This window comes from Rhinoraja longicauda, chromosome 10, assembly GCF_053455715.1.
Source record: "Rhinoraja longicauda isolate Sanriku21f chromosome 10, sRhiLon1.1, whole genome shotgun sequence".
Lineage (NCBI taxonomy): Eukaryota > Metazoa > Chordata > Chondrichthyes > Rajiformes > Arhynchobatidae > Rhinoraja > Rhinoraja longicauda.
In genome coordinates this window covers 36,383,511-36,402,028 of record NC_135962.1, presented here as the reverse complement: position 1 = coordinate 36,402,028, position 18,518 = coordinate 36,383,511, and the positions used below count along the sequence as shown (strand labels likewise).

The window sequence follows — 18,518 nt, the reverse complement described above, 5'->3', positions numbered from 1 at the left end:
CTGAAGGGGACCCATTTATCCCCACTCTTTGCTTTCTGTCTGCCAACCAATTTTCTATCCATATCAGTACCCTACCCCCAATACCATGTGCTCTAATTTTGCACACTAACCTCCTATGTGCGACCTTGTCGAAGGCTTTCTGAAAGTCAAGGTACACTACATCCACCGGCTCTCCCCTGTCCATTTTCCTTGTTACATCCTCAAAAAAATTCCAGAAGATTAGTCAAGCATGATTTCCCCTTCGTAAATCCATGCTGACTCGGAACGATCCTGTTACTGCTATGCAAATGCTCCGCAATTTCGTCTTTTATAATTGACTCCAGCATCTTCCCCACCACTGATGTCAGACTAACTGGTCTATAATTTCCTGTTTTCTCTCTCCCTCCTTTCTTAAAAAGTGGGATAACATTAGCTACCCTCCAATCCACAGGAACTCATCCTGAATCTATAGAACATTGGAAAATAATCACCAATGCGTCCATGATTTCGAGAGCCACCTCCTTAAGTACTCTTGGATGCAGACCATCGGGCCCTGGGGATTTATCAGCCTTCAGTCCCATCAGTCCACCCAACACCATTTCCTGCCTAATGTGAATTTCTTTCAGTTCCTCCGTCACCCTAGGATCTCTGGCCACTAGAACATCTGGGAGATTGTTTGTATCTTCCTTAGTGAAGACAGATCCAAAGTACCGGTTCAATCCGTCTGCCATTTCCTTGTTCCCCATAATGAATTCCCCTGCTTCTGTCTTCAAGGACCCACATTTGCCTTAACTATTTTTTTCCTCTTCACATACCTAAAGAAACCTTTACTATCCCCCTTTATATTATTGGCCAGCTTACCTTCGTACCTCATCTTTTCTCCCCGTATTACCTTTTTAGTTATCTTCTGTTGCTCTTTAAAAGAATCCCAATCCCCTGGCATCCCGCTCTTCTTTGCTATGTTATACTTATTCTCTTTTATTTTTATGCTGTTCTTGACTTCCCTTGTCATCCACGGGTGCCTCTTACTCCCCTTAGAATCTTTCCTCCTCTTTGGGATGAATTGATCCTGCAACTTCTGCATTATTCCCAGGAATACCTGCCATTGCTAACTGCAGATGCTGGTACAAATCGAAGGTATCACAAAATGCTGGAGTAACTCGGCGGGTCAGGCAGCATCTCTGGAGAGAAGTAATGGGTGACGTTTCGGGTCGAGACCCTTCTTCAGACTGATGTCAGGGGGTCGGGGCAAAGAAAGGATGTAGGTGGGGACAGGAAGACAGTGGGAGAACTGGGAAGATGGAGGGGAAGAGAGGGACAGAGGAGCTATGTAAAGTTTTCTACATCGGTGAGACCAAACACAGGCTCGGCGATCGTTTCGCTCAACACCTTCGCTCAGTCCGCCTTAACCAACCTGATCTCCTGGTGGCTGAGCACTTCAACTCCCCCTCACACTCCCAGTCTGACCTTTCTGTCATGGGCCTCCTCCAGTGTCATAGTGAGGCCCACCGCAAATTGGAGGAACAGCAACTCTTATTTCGCTTGGCAGCTTACAGCCTAGCGGTATGAACATTGACTTTTCTAACTTTAAGAGGTATGATCCCACATTTGGATAAGATTGACATCAAAACGAAGCTGAATGGTATCCAAAGGAATTGTGGTACAGACGACTTTAAATGCTCAGAAGCTAGAGCTGCATTTGCCAAAAAAAATACAGCTGGAGATAACTAACGTATAGTTATCGAGAAAAAATGCCTCGGAACATTGCAAACCTCTTGAAATGGATGTTGACTGTGAATGAAAATAAGAACTAACGCATACATTGAATTATTAATGTATCATTATTTACAATAGAGGAAAAAGATCACATACTTTATATCTGAAGGAAATTGGCATTAAACTTATGGTAAGAAGGGTCTCGACCCGAAACGTCACCCATTCCTTCTCTCCTGAGATGCTGCCTGACCTGCTGAGTTACTCCAGCATTTTGTGATTAAACTTATGGTGGTGACTCAAAGTTAATAGTAATCGAGAAAACCATGCCTTTGGAAGTACAGATATCCAAGTGGTTTCTATCCCATTGTTTTAAAAGAAATATATATATATATATATATATATATTGCAGATGACTAATCAGAAAATGTTCCCGAGATCTGCATTTGGAAGCTTCTTGCGTATTACACAAAGCAGACCACAAAATGTAAAGTCAAAGGGTTCTCTTTGAAGCAGGTCCCTGGGTCACACAGGCTGCTGTGGTCATGGGAAATATGGATAGGTATTGCTAAAAATCTAGGTTCCTAATTAAATATGGATAGCAAAGACTTGTAATTGTGATGATTGAGAGTGTTGATCGTGCCTTTCAGACAGTGTCCGTAAAGCATCCAGCTGAGTCAAAGCCTTAAAAAAACCAAACCCTTGATGAGGATTGATTGAATTAACTGAATTGCTAGCTTAGCAAAATGACTGTTACAAGACTCTTTTTCTTTATATTTAGCCACTAGTGTCTCTGAGCAATTTGATAGCTACCACACTTCCCCAGAGAGATTGGAAACTGCTACTCAGTTTGCAGAGCCAAGAGAGGATGCGTCCTTTTTATGGAGACAGGACAGTAAGTTTATTTTAGAGCCAGAATGCTGCATTAAGATCAAAAAGTGTATTTTGGATATACTAATTTAGCAGTACTTTTCTTTTTAAGTAGTTGACTGATGGAAAGTAGTGTAATATTTATGTTTGTGTAATGTAAGTTGGGCCTATATGTGCTTAAAAATGTAATGAACTCTATTTTATTGTTTCTCTGCTGATATAGAAAGTTGCTTCTCTCTGTTCGGTCAGTGATTTGATGATATTTATTGTGAAAGTCTTTTCAAAATGGCAGTTGGTGCATTTTTAATAGAATATTATTTTACATAAAAATCAGCTTTTCCTTCTGTTAATGCAATACATTTTATGTCTCTGATTTCATATATATTTGAAGATTAATTATAATTCTCTTGATATACTTCACATTGAATTGTGATGTATCTGGTGGGAATCTGAAGCTGTTCCTCTCTGGAATGTTGGTTTCAGAGCAAGATGAATGTAATTAGTTTTCAAATCCATATTAACTGATTAGTTAATATATTTTGTGTTTGCTTTTTAAAAGTGATTGATCGCATGATTGATGCATTTTGAATGGTTATTGTTAATAGGTCCCTGGAATCAAAACCATTTTGAAACGAGATATGTTTCCCATATGGATATTATGTAAGCAGTGTTAGTGAGATAAATTTGGAACTTGGTGCCTTACTTGTGTCAGGGATAAGTATAGGGACTTGGTAATTATCACTTGGTATAGTGTTGCAACATAATTATGGATTGAAAAGTCATTTGGTCCATTTTTAATCTACCCATAAAGTCCAATTATTTGCTTCCCATTCCACAACCCCAACACTCCTCCTGAATAGCAATAACAACAGAAAATGGTTGAAAACACAATGGTTGGTAGGACCTCTGGAAATAGAAATGTTGTTAATGTTTTAGATTAAAGACTCTTAATCAGAACTGGAAACAAATGCCTTTGTTTCTCTTTCTTTTGATGCTGTCTTGTCTGCAGGGTATTTCAGCATTTTGTTTTTTGGACAATAGACAATAGGTGTAGGAGTAGGCCATTCGGCCCTTTGAGCCAGCAGCGCCATTCAATGTGATCATGGCTGATCATTCACAATCAGTACCCTGCTCTTGCCCTCTCCCCATACCTCCCTATCATTAAGAGCTCTATGTAACTCTCTCCTGAAAGCATTCAGAGAATTGGCCTACACTGCCTTCTGAGGCAGAGAATTCCACAGATTTACAACTCTCTGAGTGAAAAAGGTTTTTCCTCATCTCCGTTCTAAATGGCCTACCCCTTATTCTTAAACTGTGGCCCCTGGTTCTGGACTCTCCCAACACCGGGAACATGTTTCCTGCCTCTAGTGCGTCCAATCCCTTAATAATCTTATACTAAATTTTAATAAGATTCCCTCTCATCCTTCTAAATTTCAGCTTATACAAGCCCAGTCGCTCCAGTCTTTCAACATACGACAGTCCTGCCATTCTGGGAATTAACCTAGTGAACCTACGCTGCACTCCCTCAATAGCAAGAATGTCCTTCCTCAAATTTGGAGACCAAAACTGCACACAGTACTCCAGGTGTGGTCTCACTAGGGCCCTGTACAACTGTAGAAGGACCTCTTTGCTTCTATGCTCAATTCCTCTTGTCTTGAAGGCCAATATGCCATTAGCTTTCTTCACTGCCTGCTGTACGAGCATGCTTACTTTCAGTGACTGATGAACAAGGACACCCAGATCTCTTTGTACTTCCCCTTTTCCTAACTTGACACCATTCAGATAATAATCTGTCTTCCTAATCTAACCTCACATTTTTCCACATTAAACTGCATCTGCAATGCATCTGCCCACTCACCCAACCTGTCCAAGTCACCCTGCATCCTCATAGCATCCTCCTCACAGTTCGCACTGTCACCCAGCTTTGGGTCATCTGCTAATTTGCTAATGTTACTTTTAATCCCTTCATCTAAGTCATTAATGTATATTGTAAATAGCTGTGGTCCCAGCACCGAGCCTTGCGGTACCCCACTAGTCACTCACTGCCTGCCATTCTGAAAGGGACCCGTTAATCCCTACTCTTTTTTTCCTGTCCGCCAACCAATTTTCTATCCATGTCAGTACCCTACTCCCAATACCATGTGCTCTAATTTTGCCCACTAATCTCATATGTGGGACCTTATCAAAGACTTACTGAAAGTCATTTTATTCCTGATTTCCACTGTGCATTTTTTTGGATCTACCTGAATAACAGCCAGTTTTATTTTAATTTGTTCTTTTATTTCCTCCCATCAATATGTCTATTCCATGTATTTGAAGCTTACCATATAATATTTGACCCACCGTAGCAGTTTCCTTCAGCGAAATGGAGGAAATAGGGGTTGCACAGCTGGTAGAGCTGCTGTCTCAGAGCGCCAGAGATCCTGGTTCGATCCTCACCGTGGGTGGTTTCTGTGGAATTTGCAAATTCTCTCCAACCATGTGGGTTTCCTCCCACAGGCCAAAGACATGAGCATTTGTAGGTTAATTGGCCTCTAAATTGCTCTTAGTGTGAAAGGAGTGGATACGAAAGTGGGATAACATGGAACCAGTGTGTATATTGGTCATCATGGACTCAGTGGGCAGAAGGGCCTGTTTCCATGCTGTATCTCTAAACTCTGAACTAAAATGCTAAGGAGATCAACACCATTTTCTTCAGTCGCTGCCACAAACAAAGCAACCAGTTTGTTCCTTTTCCAACCATGTACGAGTCTGAGTCAGACCTTTTTGGTTAAGTACTTGACTGCTGAGCGTGCTTTCACTGATAAAATCTACACCTGCCTTTACAAATGCCCAGCTCCACCCTGTCTTGGCTCAGATGCTGAAATGCACATCCTACTTGAATAGTACGTCATGTTTTTCAGTTATCTATCGCTGTTCCTCTTAGGGTATGTATGCTGCTCCTATTTTGGACTTTTTGCGACCCAGGTTTTAATCACTACCTTTAGCTTCCAGAGTATAAAGTTTAGAATTCCCTCCATAAACACTTTAGCATCTTCCTCTTCTTCCTCCTTTGTGATAGAGCTTCCACTTCTTCCTCCTATGTGAGAGAGCTGATCACGTTTCCTTATTACTCATTCCTCCAACACTTTGTTTTGCTCCAGATTCTAATATCTGCAGTTCCTTGTATATTCTTGTTACTTTCTCAAGTTGGTGTGATTTTTTGTTATGTTCCTGTGGCATAAAACTCTGCCTCCAACATCTCGCTCTGAAGTTGGAGTTTCTAAAAGGACAGAGAAGTTGGAGGCAGAAGTTTATCGACAAAATCCAAGAATTTAGGCTCGTGATCATAGTTAAAGTCCTGATTTCCATTTATTGTTGCTTTGGCATAATGGTGGATGGGGTCAGTGTTGAGGCGCTCACAGTTGGGTGCAGTGAAGGTTTATTTCTGCTTTTCCAGTTCGATCTGTTGCTTCATTGACAAGACAACATATCCTTTAGTTCCTGCAAGCGAGTTAATTTCGCACAAGTCAGCATTCTGATCCTAAAGTTCTTGCTTTATACACTTGTACTTCCTCCTTGCGTCATACAGCGATCCATTAAATCGCAGAAGTGAAATTTCAATTATAATGACTAGTAACATATTTTAGATCGTATAAATATTTTCAGTTTTGATAAAGTCTGCATTAAATATAAAATCTGCTAGGATAGACCGTTATTACTTATTTTACAATGCTTAGGGTTATAAGTGAGAAATGTAACGGACTAAAACATTGAAGTCAACTTGCTACTGTTTTTAATTTTTTTTCCATTGTTTTAAAATGCAACATAAAACAGTTCAGCACAGGAACTGGCCCTTCAGCCCAATGTGTGTGTCGAACTTGATGCCAAATTAAACTGCCACAATGTGCTCCATATCCCTCTATTTCCTGTATATTCATGTGCCTTTCTAAAAACCCTATAAATAGCATTATTGTATGTGCTTCCACGACCACTGGCAGTGTGCTCCAGGCACCTACCACTTTTTGCATAAATAGCTTTACCATTAAACTTTCTCTCCCTTTTACAACTATGCCCTCTAGTCCTTGATATTTCCAACCTAAGGGAAAAAGGTTCTGTCCATGTCTCTAATAAATTTGTAAACTTCAGGTTTCCCCTCATCCTCCAATGCTCCAGAGAAAAAAATCCAATTTTGTTCTATCTTTCCTCATAGCTAATACTCTCTAATCCAGGCAGCATTCTGGTAAACTTTTTCTTTACCCTCTCCAAAGCCTTCAGATCCTTTCTACAATGGGATGATCAGAACTGCGCACACAACTCCAAATGCAGACGAACCAAAGTTTTATAAACCTTCAAAGTAACCCTGACTTGTACTCAATGCCCTGACCGTTGAAAGAAAGCATATCATACACCATCTTCACCACTATATAGAATGATAGAGTCACACAACACGGAAACAGACCCTTCAGCCCAGTTCTTCCATGCCGACCATGATGCCCATTGGAAGCTTGTCTCATTTGGCCTTTCTCCCTCTCAACCTTTCCTATCCATGTACCTGTCCAAGTCTTTTTGAAATGTTATTATACCAGCCTCAACTATCTCCTCTGACAGCTCATTCCATATACTGGCCACCCTCTGTTTAAAACGTTGCCCCTAAGGATCGTATTAAAATTTTCCCCTCTTACCTTTTAACCTATGTCCTTTTGGTTCTTGATTCCCCTACCCTGGATGAACTGTGCATTCACCCTATAATTTCCCCTCATGATTTTAAACACCTCTATAAGATAACCCCTTAGCCCATCTATCTGAAGAAGGGTCTCGACCCGAAACGTCACCCATTCCTTCTCTCCCGAGATGCTGCCTGACCTGCTGAGTTACTCCAGCATTTTGTGAATATATCTATTTGTTTTGCTTCTTTCAGGGAGTTACAGACTTTCACCTCACGATCTCTTTGTTACATCAGCGTTACAAGAGCCCTATCATTAATTATATACTTTCCCCTTGGATATGACCTCCCAAAGTGCAACACCTCGTACATGCCCAGATTAAATCTGACTGCCATTTCTTCACCCATATTGTAAGTGATCTACATTCTTTGATAGCAGCCTTCACTATCTGTAACTCCACCTTTGTGTTTATGAACATGCCCATGAACTCATCTGCATATTTGTCCAAATCATTTATATATCCGTACAAACAGAGGTCCTAGCACTTATCCCTTGGATTATCCTTATTTCCCTTTTTGATTAAAGGAATATCATCGGCTCCTCCCCAGTTCTCTGGGACTCTCACCTGTGGCGAGAGAGAAGACAAGGATTTTATCAGGACCCTGGCAATCCCCACTCTTGCATCTCTCAATAACCTGAGATCAGCTAGTCTTTGAAAGACTCTTGCATCACATATGGAATTGCCCAGAATAATCACTTCCAATTTACTCTCCGTAGCTCCTCCCAAATAATGACACCCCAATTTAGTACTTTTTCCCCAAGGTCCAGATTTAATCCTTGTATTCATAACTATCTTAAAACCCAAGGATTTGTTATCAATGTTCCCAAAATGTTCTCCCACTGAAACATCAGTCACCTGGCCAGGCTCATTTCTAATGCTTAGTCCAGAGGGGACCACCCTCTAGTTGGACCACCCACCTACTGTTTCCAGAAATTCTCTTGGATACACCAAACACATTCTGCCCTGTCAAAACTTCATGCACCTAGGAAGAAGTGGAAGTTACATTGGGGAAGTTAAAGTCACCTATTTTGACAACCCTATTGCTCTTGCATCTTTCCATAATCTGTCCACATATCTGTCCCTCTTTCTTGCGCTGGCTATTGGGTGACCTATACTTTTCATCCGATCAGAGTGATCTGACTTTTGTTTATTTTTTTAGCTCTACCCAGTGAAGAACCCTCCAGTACCTCGAATGAATGCAGCCGTGACATTCTCCCTGATTAGTAATGCAACTCCTCCACCTCTTTTACCTCCCTTTCTATCACGTCTGAAGCATCCAAACCCTGCAAGTTTGAACTGCCAGTCCTGTCCTCTTGCAACCAAGTCTCTAATGGCCACATATCATAGTTCCATTTACTGATCCAGGCTCTAAACCCATATACTTTACCCATACTGTTGGCATTGAAAAAACACACATCAGCTCATCAGTCTGACCATATTCATTAACCCGTCCACGCTTATCCATCCTTTAAGATTTATTTGTTACTAGACCAAGTGGACCTGTTGGGCCAAACCTCTCCTGCATTGGTGCAGCACCCCCTCCTCCTCTCCCAGTTCTTTAGCCATGTATTGAACTGCACCACCTTTCTATTCCTTGCATCTTTAGCATATAGCATGCATAGTAGTCTGAGTTCATAACCCTGTTCAATGATGTTGAATTAATGATCCTGATTTGATATTTAGAATTTGCAACCAGTTATAACTTCCAGCACCAGATTGAACAATTATTTGTGCCATGCTTGTTATGTTTTATATTAAATGTTTTCTGTTTCAATGAAAATTTTGCAGATGATCCGGGTCAGGATATGCGTAGTACTTACATAAAGGAGCACTCTGACACTGTTCAAACAATTGGCAAAAAGCAAGAGCCAGTGCATCTACCTATGGAGACTAAACCAAATGAAAGTGGACTTGCAAAAAGAAAAAATGTGTTGAAGAAGCAAAGAACAGAGGCTGGTTGGTATTTTTTTTTGTTTTTAAAAACACAGATTATGCAATTTCTGGGATGTGTATTTTAACTGCAAGTGTTCATTGACAGTTTCGGTTTCGGCGGAGAATCTTCCAATGAAATCCGCTATCTACATTCCTTTGGATAATGCTCAGGCTTGTGGTCATGCTGAAAAGAAGGAAGCTGTGGCTGATGATAAAAGCCATGTGATTAGTAGTGGTATGCAGAAAAACATTACCAAGAAACAGAGGAATGAATGTGATAAAGGTAATTTGCTGTTTATGCTTATTTGTAGACATTCAGTACTTTTTGTATGAAGTGTTTTTGATAGATGAATGCTCTAAAGTTTGGAACTGTACCTATTGGATTGTGTTAGCATTAAGATTTTTGCTTATCTGGAGAAACTTGGCAGGTCAGACAGCATCTGTGGAGGAAATGGACAGGAGATGTTTCAGTCTGAAGAATGGCCCCAACCTGAAACATCTCCTGTCTATTCCTTCCACAGATGCTGCCTGATCCACTGAGTTCCTCCAGCACCTTGTGACTTGTTCAAGGTTCAAGTATCCTCAGTTCCTTGTGTCTTCTCTTTGCTTGTTATCTGCTGATGGAACCAGTTATAAACTTATTAAAGGTGATATTGTATGTTTAATAGTTGAGTAATGGAATTAGTCCTGATGTATTCCTTCCATGTTCAGCATGTGTCCTGTTATCTTAGTGAGAATTAAAGGCTGTTTAGCTATTATGTGGAAGTCATTGGGCAGGCTAGAGTTTTATTATTTGTAGCATCAGAAGCTGAATGGTGATTTTATAGAGATATGTAAAATCATGAGGGGCATGGACAGTCTGAATGCACAGTCTTTTTCCCAGGGTTGGGGAATCAAGAACTGGAGGGCTTGGGATAAAAGGAGAAAGATTTAATAGGAACCTGAGGTGCAACTTTTCCACACAGGGTGGTACGTATATGGAACGAGCTGCTGGAGGAAGTAATTGAGGCAGGCGCAATAACAACCCTTGAGCAAGTAAATGGATAGGAAAGGTTCAGAGGGATGTGGATGAAGCACAGACAAATGGGACTAGCTTAGATGAGCATCTTGGACTTATGGACAAATTAGGCTGAAGGGCCTGTTTCATTGCTGTACGACAATGTACTTTGGATGGAGGCCTTACAAGTCGCATCTTCCAATTCTATAATACCCAGCTTCAGCAGATGGAGTGTTTATCTCCTGAATCCATGTAATATCATTAATATTTAGGGAAGCAAGAAGACAGATTAGGTTTTATTTAACAGCACTGTGTTAAGTTGACAGCAAAGCTCTGGAATTGCACAACATCTGGGTGATTGGTGACATGTTTGCACAATCTGATTTAAATGGAAAATCGTTAATTTCCCCATGAGTGGGCCAGATGTTGACTGGATGTAATGTGAACACTGATCCATTGCTGATCATGGTTCTGCCTAGACCTATCTAATATTGTTCATCGTTATATAAGACACAAAGTCTCACCAAACAAGCTACTGAAGGCAATGTTCTCTGACTGTTCACTTTAGCAAGGCCTTTGATCAGGTTCTGCATGGTAGGCTGCCCTGGAAGGTTAGATCATATGGGATCCAGGGGGAACTAGTTAGTGCATAGAGAATTGGCTTCATGGAAGGAAGTGGTGGGTTATTGGAAGGTTGTTTGTTGGACTAGAGACCTTTGACTTGTGGTGTGCCTCAGATTGGTGCTGGGCCCATTGCTGTTTGTGGTTTATATCAACGATTTGGATGAGAATGTACAAGACATGATTTACAAATTTCCAGATGACACTAAAGTGGTGGGATTGTTGATAATGAAGATAATTATCCAAAATTACAACAGGCTGGGTATGTTGGCGGAGGAATGGCGGTGGAGTTTAATGTAGAAAAGTGCAAGGTGTCGCATTTAGGGAAGTCAATCCAGGGCAGAACCTTTACAATGAATGTTCGGGCCCTGGAGAGTGTTGAGAACAGAAAGATCTAGGAGTACAGGTATATAATTCACTGAAAGTGGCATCTCAGGTAGATAGGAATAGTCAAGAAGCCTTTTGGTACATTGGCCTTCATCAGTTAGAATATTGAGCATAGAAGTTGGGATGTATGCCACAGTTGTACAACATGTTGGTAAGGCCGCATTTGGAGTATTGGGTCTGTTGCTCCTGGTACAACTTGCTGTGAACCCGCCAGTGAATTACTTACACAAAGTACGTTGAGAGACGACTTGTTTAATTAGTTGACTGAAATATTCCCTGACATATTTATTAATTTAATAACAAGTGGGTTTTTCTACGTCATTGGAGGAAATTAGTTGTGAAAAATGATTTTTTACTCTTCTGTGCTCAGAGTCTTAAAGTTGTTAATCTGACCCGGGCTTTTGGCTTGCGGGTGAAAGCCGGTGATGCTGACAGTGAGTTGGCATTCTATTGAGAAGTGCAGGACAGCTACTGTGTGCACAGCTGTGCACTGCAGTGTGGGCGTACAGAATGTGCTGGAGATCTCTTAATTCCTGTTCCTGAATCTTGAAGTTGTTCCTGATTGCTCCGAGCTGAGGGGAAGAGCACAATTCTAAGCTTTATGCCTGCTGCTGAAAGTCCATCAAATGTGACCACATTCTATAATATGTGGCTACCAAGCTTCACTGAAAAGGCAAATCTTTCACCTTCAATTTGTGTAGGCATTTAAATGTATTTTAAGTGAATTGTTGCTAATTTCTTTTTTTCAACTGTTTCTAAAATTCTCTGATCATCTGGGTGTTGAGGAACTGTGCACAGTACCACAAATAAATATGTCTTGTGTGTCTTATGAAGGGCGGCACAGTTACAACAACTGCTGCCTCACAGCGCCAGAGACCCGGGTTCAGTCCTGACCGTGGGTGCTGTCTGTGTGGCGTTTGGACTTCTGTGGCCATGTGTGTTTAATCCAGGTGCTCCGGTTTCCTCCCACATCCCAAAGACAAGCGGATTTGTCGGTTATTGGCCTCTGTAAATTGCCCGTCGGAGTGGCTATGAAGGAGGGATAACGTAGAGCTGGTGTAATGGCTCGGTGATGTTCAGCATTGGCTTGTCGGGTCGACGTATATTGGTATATTTCAAAATCAATATCAAAATATTTCAAAAGATGCACTAATAAGAGATGCATAATTATGTCATATCTCAAACTACTTTGTGGGGAAGGCCCATGGTATCTGGAGCCCAGGTCTTCACTTGTAATCCATTCTGGTTCACAGAACTGCTGCAGCACTGAGCATGAGAAAATCAATGTAACCAAATTCTCTTATCTCATGCTTTCCAAATTTTGGTTCCCTTGCACAGAATCTGTGGATTCTGATTCTTAGCTGTTTTGCAGAAGTATGTTGTTAAAGTTATATTACTTCCCCTGGTATTTAAAGAACTGAAAATAAAGTTTGATATTTTGCCTTGTGTCCATTCACAAATGGTGTTGCTGAAATGAGTTTGGTGGTTATTCTTTGGCCTGGGTTACTTGTATATTTGGCTGTGTTGCAGATGTCAGGGTACTATGTTTATTGCCATGCTCAAAGATAAAATAAACATAATGCTGTTTGCTTACACAATTTTTGGGGGGTTCAGTGGTCCATAATCAAGCTTTCCTTTTCACCTCAAAAATATAATTTTTTAACTCATTAGTAAAAAGTTCATGAAAGGTTAGTAAATGGAAAAATAGTTTTTTCCCCAAAGCTGATCAGATACTCATCTGACTTTTTGGAAGTTAACAGATAAATGATGCTTCAGTATATTTGGCCGTAATCCACAAATTCCAGAGGTATCTCCTCTTGCATCCCTATAATTACATCTGTGCAGATAAGTTTCTGTCTCGTTTTGCACGTACATCAGTTCGTAAGGAAGTTAATGACAAAATGTGCAAACCTGTCTGTTTACACTTCTACAGTTTTACCAGCAGACAGCAAGCAGGTGTATTTGTACAGTTATTATTGGGAATCCATGCCTGTCTGATTGCAAGCTCTTTCTGTCCCATTGATTAAACTTGTATTTTAATTGTTCCAAGGACAATTACAGACTGCCCTTTTGAATTTTAGAACATTTCTGCTTCTAATGGGAATGGTGCATGCTGAATAACAGTAGTTTACATTTTGCTTGGGATTTTTTAAATCTTGTTTTTACTAAATGCAATCACCTTACAGGAATGTCATGGATCAAAGACAAAAAATGTAATTAACTGACCACTCTGATAATAGAAAAAAAATGTAATTAACTGACCACTCAGTAAAAAACATGTTGGTTGACATTCCAACGCTGTTGTGACCATTGTATGAAGAAATAATTAATAGCTGTTTTTTGGAATTATAATATTGTTCCGTAGAATGTATATTAGTTTTAATTTCATGTGATCTCCCAGAAGAATACAATTTAATGTTTGCAGAGAAGGCAGTTAATCTGCTGAATAACTTTTTAATTGCTTGGTGCTCATTATATTACTTTCTTTCCAGAAAATGCAGATATAAAATTTAAAGATTTTCTCTCTTCTTTGAAAAATATGACATTCACTGAGGAGGAGGCAATCTACGTTGCAGAGATTCTGAAAGATAAGGCTATGCTAATTCAAGATAACTGGCAGAAAGTAAGTTGATTTTTTGAGTAAAATAATTATGAATGATGAAGTAAATATTCTTGTCAAACTTAATTCAACTACCAACAGGACTCAATGGAGTGTTTAAACCAAACACAAAAAGCATTTTTTTGTATTTGCTTGTATGTTTTTTTTACACGTCAGGTGGATGCTGCTTTTTTTTTAATGAGTATGTGTCCAGGAAGATGGATTACAGATCTACATGACTAATCCCACGAATAAAAGGTTTTTTTCTCAAGTGAAAGATTACAGAAAGAAACTTCTGTAACCTTTCACTTAATAAAAAGCCTTTATTCTTGGGATAAGTTATGCTGCTGGTTTTCACATTCTTTCAAGTGCATCTGTGGTGAATGATGACCAATGCTGAACACAGTATGAAATTTATTACAGCTCCTTCTTTACTTCTGTAAACCTGCATTCGACAATTCTGATTGCAGGAAAACGTTAAGGATTGTGTACCAAATTCTTGTCAGTTTTAAGCTCTGTCCTAAAATTATACTTTTTTCTTAAAGTTATATTTCACTTCTCCAGTCATTGGTTCACAATGAGTTTAAATAGCAGGGATTATCTTCATTCTTTGGATGGTGTGTTCAAAAATCATTCCAAAACTGAGTTTGATTTAATTGACTTTGCTAATATTTAACAATGAAAATATTTGTAAATACAATGAATAGTTGCAAAAGTGGCTTTGTTGAAGATTTAACAACTTCATTTATTTCGAACGTTTTTATATCATTTATTCAGTCATTATTTTATTGTAAAAGCATTTCTTTCATTGTGAAAGAATGAAGCATTCATCTAATAATATTCCTGCTCTCCTCTAGCCTGGAGTGAAATGTGACCCAGTCCTCGGTTTACAGCAGCAATTACACGATAAAGAAAAGTTACTTCGAGCTATTCAAGATGAAGTTACACTTGCAAATGACAAGTGCAAACAGTTAAACCAGGTAATACATATTTTCACAAAATATCATGGCACTATATATATATATATATATATATATATATCTATATATTACTAAAACTCAGATCTTGTTAATATATATGTGTATATATTTTATTTCGGCTGATTTCGGCAATTTCGGCAAAACGGTGAACTGTAGCTCCACGGTTTTTATACCGCCTTAATCACCACGCGGTTCCCTGCTGGAAAATGATGTTTTTATTTAATTCGGTCACATATTTTTTAAGTTACAAAGGTTTTAAAGCTCTGCCCCCCCCCCCCCTGATTTATCGAAGGTTTTACAGAAGGGGGGCGCTGCGGTGCGGCTGTGCTCAGTACGCATGCGCGGCATCTCCTCACTCTGTGCTCAGCACGCATGCGCGGCATCTCCTCACTCGCACCAAAAAAATGGACGCCGTTAACGGCGCAAGCAAGCGATCACCGGCTCACCTCTCCTCTCTCCCCTTGCTTCTCTATTCTCTCCCACACCCGGGAGACCCTCTGCCCGCTATCCCCCCCCCCCCCCCCCGGGCCTTTCACTGATGCGATCCCCCGCACCCCCCCCCCCCCGGACCTTTCACTGATCCGATCCCCCCCACCCTCCCCCCGGGCCTTTCACTGATTCTAAGAGTGTGTCTTGGGGAGAGAAAATGGGGGGGGGGGTCTGAGAATGGGGACTGGGGAGTGGGACAACAGGGGTCGTGCGGAGGCGACTTGGTGGTGGGGGAAAGAGGGGTACTGGGAAAAGGGGAGGTCCATATCCCTCCCCTCTCCCCCATCCCTCCCTCCTCCCCTCCCCCCCTCTCTCCCCCTCCCCTCCCTCCCCCTCCACACCTCCCCCCCATCTCTCTTCACCCTCCCCCCCTCCATCCTCCACACCTCCTTCCCCCTCGATCCCTCCCCCCTCCACACCTCACACCTCCCTCCCCCTCACCTCCATCTCCCTCCCTTCCCCCTTCACTCCCTCCACCCCTCCCTGTTACAATGGAAACCCTAAGAGGACGGGCCAAAGGGGAGAGTGTGGGGAGAGTAAGAGTGGGGATGGGGGAGGAGAGAATGGGGGGTGTGGGGACGGGCCCAACGGGCCCTCTTTGCTAGTATAAAACTAAAACCCTCATCTTGTTTGATTCCCCCCCCCCCCCCGGTTTGTTTGTTCCTTATCTTTGTGCCCCCGTCACACAATAGTGCGACAATTTTAGGCCCACCGTACTCACCATTGTCCTGGGGTCTATAGTAGCCATTTTCATTCAAATTGGTCTTATATTTTTAAAGATATAGACATTTCAAAGTTTAAAAATGACCTTTTTCATTTCCCATGGCTGTCTTCAGCGTTCAACGTCACAATGGGATCCGCCCGAGTGACGGGAGTGGCGGCCAATGTGGGGGGAGGGGGGGGGGCTGCTGAGCCGACGAGCAGCCGCTGGCTTTAATAAATGCGCTCCCCCGCCCGGAGGACGAGCTGTGTTTTCGACGTCAGTCCGCGCGTACACAGTTGGGGCCCGTTGATCTAATACAGATGCTTCGCGACTTACGATGCTTCCACTTACGATATTTCAACTTTGCGATGGTGGAAATTGCGGCAACCTGTAGCGAGCCACAGCTCGCTTCCAGCCACGTGAGGGGGGATTGAATGGTGGAGGGGGGGGGGAAAGAGGGGTTGAGGGGGGATTGAGTGGGTGAGGGAGGGGGATAGGGGTGTTGAGGGGGTGTGGTGGTGTGTGTGAGGGGGTAGAGATGGAGTAGGGATGGATTGGGTAATTGGTGGGGGGAGGGGGGTTCAGGGGGGATGGAGTGGGTGAGTGGGGGGGAGGGGGGGGAGTGGGGAGAGGAGGAGTAGACCAATTCAGGAGAGGTTTGGGGGGTTGAGGGGGGATGGAGTGGGTGAATGGCTGAGGTGGGCAGAGTGGAGGAGGAGAGGGTGCTGAACTAATGCAGGAGAGATTTGGGCCCAACGGGTCCACTTGGTTTCGTGATTTATAAATGGTATTGTGATGGGCATATTTGTTTTGATTAGATTAGCTTATTGTCATATACAGCAGGGTACAGTGAAATTCATGATCAATACAACAATAAATAAAACAATATGTGCAAAATAGCAGAATGGTGCAGGATTGTTGCGCAAAATGCAAATAACAGAAGAATATTAAAGTACAATAGTGGAATGACTGAATGCAGTGGAATTAAGAATAAGAGAATGTGGGAACACTTCCAGGAATGGGGTGTGAAAGTGATGATTGATTCAGGAGGTGGATAGCAGTAGACAAGAAGCTGTCTTGAGTCTACTTCCAAATTTGCAAACTCTTGTATCTTATAGACAATAGACAATAGGTGCAGGAGGAGGCCATTCGGCCCTTCGAGCAAGCACCGCCATTCAATATGATCATGGCCGATCATTCTCAGTACCCCGTTCCTGCCTTCTCCCCATACCCCCTGACTCCGCTATCCTTAAGAGCTCTATCTAGCTCTCTCTTGAATGCATTCAGAGAATTGGCCTCCACTGCCTTCTGAGGCAGAGAATTCCACCCTTCTGAGGCAGAGAATTCCATCTTCTCCCAGAAGGTAGGAGTTTGACGCACATGCACAATCGTCAATAATAGTATAAGTCCAAGACAGAATTGGCATAGACTTTATTCTTTGTTGCATGAGCTTTGAGATAGTCGGAAGTATATGCACATTTAAAGCAATTTACAAAACAAATGATAGAGTAGGTTTCGTTCATTTTACCTCAATTAGGGCTTAACTGAGAAGACAAAACTAGAATGAGTTTTTGTATCAGTGATACATGAGTGATATTTTGTTTAGGGGCCCTTAGAGACTTGCTCTCTTATCAGTCTTGAAGGTTGAAGGGTAAATGAAGATCTTGTGAGTGTGAGCATTATAATTTTAAATGGTGCTTTGAAAGTAAAAAACAAAAGCATTTGACAAATTATTAATTAATCCTTATTTTATTTCAATTGCTCTTTTGGAAATAAATACCAATAATTATCAAAGTGAACCACATGAAGCCTAATATACAAGCGGTATATTGTAGTACAGCTCAGTATAAAGTGAAATATTCTCTAAAGCAATGCATTCTCACATGCTTTAACATTTCTTGCTTGAATTAAACCTCCAAACCTCATTCGTTAGAGCATTTTACAATGATTGCATGGTTTTGTCCACTTGAATTTTTGCGACAGTATTGGAGCAGTGACTTTGTAAGAACTACTGTGCAAGTGTTTGAATTCCAATAATTACAACTTGTGCTCTTGCTGCTTTTCACCAGCATTCTGAGGAAATACCATTGAGATCATTGGTAGTACCAGTACAGATTTTTCTTTTAACTGTGATTTTGGTAATTATTCTAGGATTTGGTGGCAGAAAAACAGAAAGCTAATGTGGTTGAGTCCAAACTAAGGGAGCAACGCAGTGCACTTGAAAAGGAACTGGGAGCTCTGCAAAATAAGCTGCAGGTCAGCTACCAAGATCATGTGAATGAAACCCAGATGCAGGTAAGTTAAAATTATCTAATTATTCTCATTTAGAATCTCTCTAACAAATGATCAGCCATGATCACATTGAATGGCGGTGCTGGTTCGAAGGGCCGAATGGCCTACTCCTGCACCTATTGTCTATTGTCTAAATTGGTCTTGCAAATAAAGTGAATCTGAGTTTCTTACGAAAACTAAATGTTTGGTTTAGATTTATTATTATCACATGTACTGAGGCAGAGTGAAAAGCTTTGTTTGTATGCTATC

The 18,518-nt window shown here is 41.3% G+C and overlaps 1 protein-coding gene across 3 annotated transcripts in view; it reads left to right on the top strand.

Moving 5' to 3' along the window:
• The window catches only part of ktn1 (kinectin 1), a 100,689-nt gene that overhangs the window by 18,484 nt on the left and 63,687 nt on the right, over positions 1-18,518 (top strand). For 2 of the 3 annotated variants that reach the window (XM_078406649.1, XM_078406648.1), the window contains exons 4-9: positions 2,474-2,587; positions 9,058-9,225; positions 9,308-9,484; positions 13,699-13,829; positions 14,663-14,785; positions 18,129-18,272. In XM_078406649.1, the coding sequence (XP_078262775.1) occupies positions 2,474-2,587; positions 9,058-9,225; positions 9,308-9,484; positions 13,699-13,829; positions 14,663-14,785; positions 18,129-18,272 (857 nt within the window). The remainder of the gene's footprint in view (positions 1-2,473; positions 2,588-9,057; positions 9,226-9,307; positions 9,485-13,698; positions 13,830-14,662; positions 14,786-18,128; positions 18,273-18,518) is intronic. The other variant, XM_078406650.1, reaches the window with a different exon arrangement.